The sequence below is a fragment of the Priapulus caudatus genome, unplaced genomic scaffold (genome assembly GCF_000485595.1).
Source record: "Priapulus caudatus unplaced genomic scaffold, Priapulus_caudatus-5.0.1 Scaffold678, whole genome shotgun sequence".
Lineage (NCBI taxonomy): Eukaryota > Metazoa > Priapulida > Priapulimorpha > Priapulimorphida > Priapulidae > Priapulus > Priapulus caudatus.
The window spans coordinates 145,104-153,104 of NW_014577739.1; the positions used below are offsets into that span (position 1 = coordinate 145,104).

Consider the following 8,001-nt stretch of genomic DNA (forward strand, 5'->3'; position numbering starts at 1 on the left):
CCGCCCCCAAAAGTTGCTGTAACCCCGGTAAGGTACCCAGCGCATCGTAGGCGTGACCGTGATGGTTACAGGCAGAGGTTTTGGATGTATTACCTAGATTTCATTTGATATATCTCACTGTGCACACGTGCTTCCTCTCTTTTTACGGCTGATTCACTGTGGAAGCTAAGTACAACTACGTGTTTAGCTGCAGCCAATGTTTGAAACGGTCTTCTGACCCTAGCAAGACTGTTTCTTGGAGCTACCATCCTGTCTTCCTCTGTCTCCTTCATGTTCTGTCGTCTGGTGTTATTCTCCTCCGATCACTTCTTCTGTCTGCCATTGGCTCATCCTACTCTGTCTACTTCGTCCTTCTCTTCTTGCGTCATGCTGCTAATCAGAACTCCCTACTTTCTCCACCTCCAGCTTCTGCTCTTTCCGCTGTCCTTTGCTTTGTATATGCTTGACCTCATTTCATTTATTCTTAAATAATAAATCGTCTACCATACAATTGACCATTATATTGCAGTTTGTCACAGTGCTATGATACTGTGAGTCTGTGGGACAATGAGAATAAAGTGTTTTGCCAGCAGATACGTTAACAAATAGTGCCTTGCCGGGGCTCAAACCAGCCGCTCAGATCGGTAATACCAAGAGCAGATAAAGAAGGTACCTTCTTTATCTGCTCTTGGTAATATGCTAAGCTATCTAATTCTAAGCCCACTAGCACAGCTGGTAGAGCTTGTACAGGCTGAAGCATACCAATTACTTGCGTAAAGTGTCTTGTACAGCATTGAACAATATGGGACTTGAATCACAGGCTGTTCAGTTGGAAGTTCTGAATGGTAACCCTTAGACTTGGAGCATATAGTATAAAATCCCATTCTAATTCTGATCTAACTATTCACAAAAGTTTTTCTTGTCTTTACGCTAATAGTGTGCAGCAACATAGCAAGATAGAGGAGATGAACATTTAAGGTCGGAGTGCTGGTAGTAATAGGAACCTAAAAGGAAGAGTATCTCTATATCATCAGAATGAATGCAGCTGCCTTCACCTTAGCAATACTGGGCCTGCACTGGTGTATGTGCACAAATGGAGACAATTCATGGACATTGAAAAAGGTGAGTATTTAATCAGTTGGGTAGCTCAGATTAATAACTATGTCTCACATAAAAAAAACTGTTATTAAGTTATATATACTTTTCTCTTTATTTGGCTTGGACATACTTTATTCTTGTTTCAGCTGACTCATAAGCCAAGGTCCCTCTCACAGGAACGCATGAAAGAATTATCCGATCTTTCTAATCACGATAGATTGACTAAAGTGGAGCTAGCACCAATGCTCATGCCACGAGTTCCAGGAACTGCAGGCAACACCAAATGTCAGCAGGTAATATTTAAATGGCTTGTATAACTATTTAACACGATGAAAGTACAGATTTCAACAAATGTATGGCAGAAGGTATACGATTCAACGGCAAATTCACTACAAGACGTAACTGTGCATAGAGAATGGTTTTATACACATGACAGTTATGGCATACTTTATTATCCTTTTCTTAAAAATATAAATGATGGATGCTGATGAGGATGGGTCTATGTAGGATACGGAATAACGAGCTGCCTGAGATAGCGACAATATTTCTGTTATTGGTATTCAGTTTTTAATTATGATTCCATGTAGAGGGCAGCACCATGTATGTATGCATATTAACTGCATGGCCGTGTGTCACTTGCGTTATCGCCTTGAGTTTGAATTTTACAATAATTATGACTATATATTGAGCTGCATGTTACTGATTCACAGATTGGTATAAAGCACACTTTGAATATGTAAACTTTCGGTTAACGAATCTTCACCAATTTGCTTGAGATGGTCTTTAGCAAATCCGTAACAAACCTTGAAACCAGGTGGAAAATTTACCTCCTGTATTGCCAGATTTTACTCTGAATTGAATTTAAGTGAACTGACTTAATTTGATTGTTTTTTTCATTTAATTTTTCATTTCAGCATATTATCAGTAGGTTGCAGAACCTAGACTGGGAAATAGAATTAGACGAATTTGAGGAAAATACTCCATATGGCACAAAACCATTCACAAATATCATTGGTAGGTTCATGTCTGTTCCTGACTGATTGAGTATCAGTTGAAATTAATTCACGCAGTTCATATTTTCCTGCTCATTTTTTTAATACTGTGCCTATTCTTTGATACTCCTTGGGATGAATTGCGGTTGGAATGACCATCCTTGGGCCTTGCAATGTTATACATTCACACTACTGGGCAGCCATTAGCTTTTACTTTGATGTTGTTGTCTGACATTCTGTTTCAGCAACGTGGGATCCACATGCACCACGAAGACTCGTGTTGGCTTGCCACTTTGATTCCAAGTACTTTAAGGATTTTGAGTTTATTGGAGCGACAGATTCAGCGGTGCCGTGTGCGATGATATTGGACCTTGCTTACACACTAGATAAATATCTGAAGAAGGAGAGAAAACAGGTGTCGAAAAAAACGATGTTTATTTCTTGGTTTGAAACTACCAGCTTGTCAAAAACATAAATTTATGTTTCACAATTTCAGTGTGCAAAGTTATATTATGTTGTGTTCATGTCCAAGCATGCGGATGGCTCTCTGCTCTCTCTCTCTCTCTCTCTCTCTCTCTCTCTCTCTCTCCTCCTCTCTCTCTCTCTCATCTCTCTCCTCTCTCTCTCTCTCTCTCTCTCTCTCTCCTCTCTCTCTTTCTCGCTCTCTCTCTCTCTCTCTCTCTCTCTCTCTTCTCTCTCTCTCTCTCTCCTCTCTCTCTCTCTCTCTCTCTCTCTCTTTCTCTCTCTCTCCTCTCTCTCCTTTCTCAGCAACTCTCTCTCTCTCTCTCTGTCTCTCTCTTTCTCAGACTCACTCGCTCTCTCTCTCTCTCTCTCTCTCTCGTGGTCTCTCTCAATTTTGTTTTAATCTCTCTCTCTCTCTCCTCGCTCTCTTGCCCTCTCTTTCGGCTCTCTCTCTCTCTCTCTGTGTCTCTCTCTCTCTCTCTCTGTCTCTCTCTCTCTTTCTCTCTCTCTCTTTCTCTGACTCTCTGACTCTCTCTCACTCTCGCCTCGTGCGCAAATCGATTGTGACGAATTAACTAGCTACCTATTTATTCTCATCAGATCAAGGCTCAATATTTTTATACAAATTAAATTTAATTAAATTTTTAAACTCATCCTCAGGCGCAGGACGTCACGCTGCAGCTGCTGTTCTTCGATGGGGAGGAAGCGTTTCGTGATTGGACGGACACGGACAGCATTTACGGAGCGCGCCACCTGTCGCAGGCGATGAAGAACAGGGTCCACCCCATGAACAACGAGGACGGCACTAACCTACTGCACGGAATTGTAAACAGAATAACATCAATTACCGATACTGACGGGGAGGACATTAGCCTAGCTTTTGGCATCATTTCTAGTTGAATCACAATGCTTTGTATCAATTTTTGTTGGAGTGTTTGTATTTCATAAGTACAAGTTACCACACATGGCATTAAGTCACTGATTCGGCCCACTGCTAATATATTTATAGTGATTGGTTTTATAATAATTAATGAGATTTCAGATTAATTAGTGACATCACTTTTTAGCTCAGCTGACAAAGTCAGATGCAGCTTGTAGAATCGCATGATTGTCTGTCCGTGCGTCTGTCCGTCCATCAACAGTTGGGCACAAATCTTAACCGCTCGACGTACGGTCTTGATATTTGGGACGTCGAGGGGGATCGCGAAAAGGACTCGGGATGTCGAATTTTGGGGTCAGTGGTCAAAGGTTAAGGTGTGTCAATGGAGGGGGAATATTTCCCCCTTAACTTAAGGTATAGGAGGAAATACGGAATTGTGGCACAAACCTCAACGGCTTGACCTACGCTCTTAATATTCGATGTATAGTGTGATGGGGAGGAAACCCATCCCCAGCACAAAATTGGAGGTCACAGGTCAAAGGGCAGTGGGGGAAAGGTCAGATATCAGACATTTTCTGAGGACATGGTCTAACGGACCGAGTGAAAAACATTTTTTGTTTCAGTGCTGACCTACCATTTTTATCACTTTATTGAAAGGACCATGAAATGTGCTTTCCGCTGACGTGCGAAGAGTAAGTGTCTGATAACCTTCTTACCCTCAAGAAGAGGGGTGAACATGGATCTGTATTAGTAGTATCCTAGATATATGCTCTGAGCGCGAACGCGGTGGCAGGAGGGCGCACTTGATTCGGTTGCCAGTGAGTTTATCAGAAGAATACCCGGCTAGAGTACACGTCAGTTGAGCGCTGTCGCTCTGCGGCACTTGTAACATGAAACAACAATTAAAAAAGGGAAAAATATATTACAGATAGTTATTACCATTCGATGTGTAGGAGCAGTTGGCGCAATTTATTGTCACTGGTGTGACATGAAGCTGTACGAGATTTCTATTTCTATTGGCCTTTGCAGGACATGCTAGTTCTCCTTGACCTTATAGGAGCTGCTAATCCTCGTTTCTCTAGTTATTTTGATGGCACATCGAAGATGTTTGATCGCCTCATCAGAATAGGTATGTGCTTGAAAAACCTGTAGAACTAGTTTGTTTGTTAATAATATAAGAAAACTGTCCTAAACATGGCGAATATGTCCGCTTTAATAGAACTGTATACCTTATGAGAAGTGTGGCTGGCAATCTATCATTTGAATCTGGTATGATAGATACCCCCTTGAGGTTGAAATAAAAAAATTCTGCTTATGGTTATGAGTTTATTTCTGTCATGGAAGCATATCAGTATTAACAAATCTGATTTCAGAGAAAACACTGGCTAAGCAGGACTTGCTAGTTAGTCATTCGAAGACAGCAAACCAGTATTTTAACACGCGCCGACGAGGCCACAATGGTATAGCAGAGGATGACCACATTCCATTCATGAAAAAAGGTAGATGCTTAATATGCAGCCATTAATGTATATATATATATATATATATAAATATGTATGTATGTATCATACCTGTCAACAAATAGTTTTTGATGCTAGGTTAAATATCCACAGCATCAAAAGAAAATTCTATTTCGTTAGTTATAACTATATTTTCAACACGGAGGTATCATCTATACAGTAAACACCCGCATAAAAGAACCCGTGATTTTAAGAACCTACAGGCTGAAACAGGTTCTTATATAAAAAAAATACCAAAAATTAGAGGAAACTGGGGCAATCCAAGTATGTGTGCTACACCATTGGAAACTGTCTACTATTAGTCAAATCATTATATACCCCCCAAAATACCCGCCAAAATACTCCCCCCCCCCCGAAAAAAAAATTAAGAATCTCTAAGAACCTCTTCAGGCTGATTTCTCATTATGTACCATATATATAAGAACCTCTTCAGCCTGAAACAGAAAATCACGGGTTCTTTTATGCGGGTGTTTACTGTATGTTTGCATCCCTATGTGAGTGTGTGCACAAACGTTTTTTTTATCTGCAGTTCGTCTACTGTTTGTGTGTATGCGTTTGCATCAGTGTGCGAGTATGTGCACAGACGTTTTCTCATCTGTCGTTGGTTATTTTGTTTACATAGGCGTGCGCGTGCTGCACCTCATTCCGATGCCGTTCCCCGACGTCTGGCACACGCAGAGCGACGATGGTCACCACGTCGACCACGACACCGTCGACAACCTCAACAAGATCATGCGCGTGTTTGTCGCCGAGTATCTACACCTGCCCGTGTGAGGGCGCCACTGCACGTAGCGCTTGTGTGAGGGCGCCACCGCACGTAGCACCCGTGTGAGGGGGCGCCACTGCATGTAGCGCCTGTGTGAGGGCGCCACCGTGCGTAGTGCCTGTGTGAAGGCGCCACCACACGTAGCCCTCGTGTGAGGGCGCCACCGCTCGTAGCGCCCGTGTGAGGGCACCACCTAGGGTAACGTTGACGTGAGGGCGCCAGCGCAGCTAATGTTTATGCGAGGGCATCACCTATTGTGTGAGGGCGCCACCACATGCAATGCAGCATCCATGCGAGGGAGCCACCTCATGTAGCAACTGCATGAGGGCGCCACCTCTTTATTCTGCGCTGAGTGCAGGTGTCTCGCTCTCAATGACTGTTTCAAGTTAGCATTAATATTAACCAAACCAGTAAAGTTTAATATATTAACCAAACTGGTTACCTTTATAAACTGCCACAATTTTTCCACCGTGTAGCTGGTGGTGTTTTTTATAATTAGTAACATACTTAGATCTTTATCAATGGGTTTCTTCCAGGTTAAGATATTAAATAATGTATATAAAGTAACGAATTTTGAACTTTACTCTAGTATCGGTGTTTGATAACCATTAGATCATCTAACAGAGACTGAAGAGTGTCTGAATTTACGAAAATCGTGCTTATAATAATTTCAGCAAGCGGTGGCTGAAATCGGTTTCCTATTCTAAGAAAAGAGAGTGATATAATGACAGTGATATATTTGTGCTGGTGAGTGCGCGATCTCATCTTGGGTTAAGCAGCCACTACTGTGATTTCACCTAGCTGTGCCCTGATACTGAGTGCCTACGTTTGACAGGTGTTGCCACGGGTTACCAGCTGAGGATGGCTATGTATAGAGTGTGGCCACTGGCCTGCTTTAACGCACTATAGATGGCGCCACTGAAGTTGAGGTTGAGAGTGGCGTTTAGGAATGAACGGTGGCGTGTGAAGGTTTTATTTATACTTAAAGGTTTTCGTTTGCCTGTAATATATAAAATAGTATCACTTAGTAGAGGTTTAATTATACTCTCACGTTGTATGTCGACTAGTGGAATAATTCTTATTAAAGGTACGGAGGGGTGGTGACATGAAAACCATGTGATACATTATATATTTTTGAATTTATTTTTAACAATAAATCTTCGGTTGTTTTTGGATCATGGATTTTTTGTTCCTGTTTATTTGTGGAGACATGGTCTCGCGTATAGTGACCCACAATGTACTCCTATGATGCCATATAATTTGTATTTTGCTGATTTCCTAAACATCTAAGCAATCCTACAAAATTGTGGAGATGCTTATGCTGATATCAGGAGTAGATAATAGAGACTATATTACTACTCTATTATCTACACCTGCTGATATGTACATCCCTTACACTCTCCTAACTCTACTATGATAATAACATCCCTGCTTACTACGTGAGTGAAGAATAGCCAGACCACTGTATATATCCCAGCTCTCCCGTGGTTTTCCTGGATTAACAAAGTCCCTTGGTATACAACCTGTGAGGTTCAAGTGAAACGTGAATAGTGGAGAAAATTCTTCATTGCTTTATCGCTAAGAGACCTCGAGTAAACTGAAAGATTGATCAATATAAATTTGGTCAAGAGTAGATAATAACACAAATGTGTTATTATCTAATTTTGATTTGGTGCATAGGATTTTTCTGTAGAAAGGCGTAGGAGCTTGTCATTCGTAATTCACTGTAGGGATTTGTCACTGAGAATAAGTATAACATCAGTAGGTAATAGTTATCAAGCCATTATTATGTTATTATTATTAATTAATTGCATAATAATTATTAATAATAATGAATATATTCATATAATAGTAATAAATATTATTGTGTACGCCTGATACCACAGCTATCGTTACATATAGTGTGTGTGCCAAAATGGTGTAAAACGAGTTTTACAATTCGTATATAAATTTATACAGGTTAGAATGGATTATTATTGTTCAACATTGTAATTAATATTTTTGAATAGCATAGTTTTTCTTGTTATAGATTTGCATTTGTAAAACAGTTATCATAATTGATTGCTTGCTTGCTCTTCCAACTAAGCTGTAAAGTTTCTCCTTATATATTATTATTTTATATGTAAATATATATATATATATATATCAGGGCTAAATAATATCATATGATTAATTACCCCACATATATATACATTACACGCACCACGCACACGCACCACGTACCACGCACCCCGCACACACACACGCGCGCACACACACACACACACACACGCTCACACACACACACACACACACACACACACA

General features: G+C 40.7%; 1 protein-coding gene across 3 annotated transcripts in view; it reads left to right on the top strand.

Annotated features, from left to right (window-relative positions):
- LOC106812719 (glutaminyl-peptide cyclotransferase-like) overlaps nt 1–6,879 on the top strand; it is a 10,825-nt gene extending 3,946 nt beyond the window's left edge. For all 3 annotated transcript variants that reach the window (XM_014816670.1, XM_014816672.1, XM_014816671.1), the window contains 8 exons: nt 917–1,101; nt 1,224–1,370; nt 1,992–2,091; nt 2,315–2,484; nt 3,192–3,356; nt 4,441–4,540; nt 4,785–4,910; nt 5,554–6,879. In XM_014816670.1, coding sequence (XP_014672156.1) covers nt 1,015–1,101; nt 1,224–1,370; nt 1,992–2,091; nt 2,315–2,484; nt 3,192–3,356; nt 4,441–4,540; nt 4,785–4,910; nt 5,554–5,705 — 1,047 coding nt within the window. In that variant the 5' untranslated portion in view covers nt 917–1,014 and the 3' untranslated portion in view covers nt 5,706–6,879. The remainder of the gene's footprint in view (nt 1–916; nt 1,102–1,223; nt 1,371–1,991; nt 2,092–2,314; nt 2,485–3,191; nt 3,357–4,440; nt 4,541–4,784; nt 4,911–5,553) is intronic.
- Nucleotides 6,880–8,001: the final 1,122 nt, after the last annotated feature.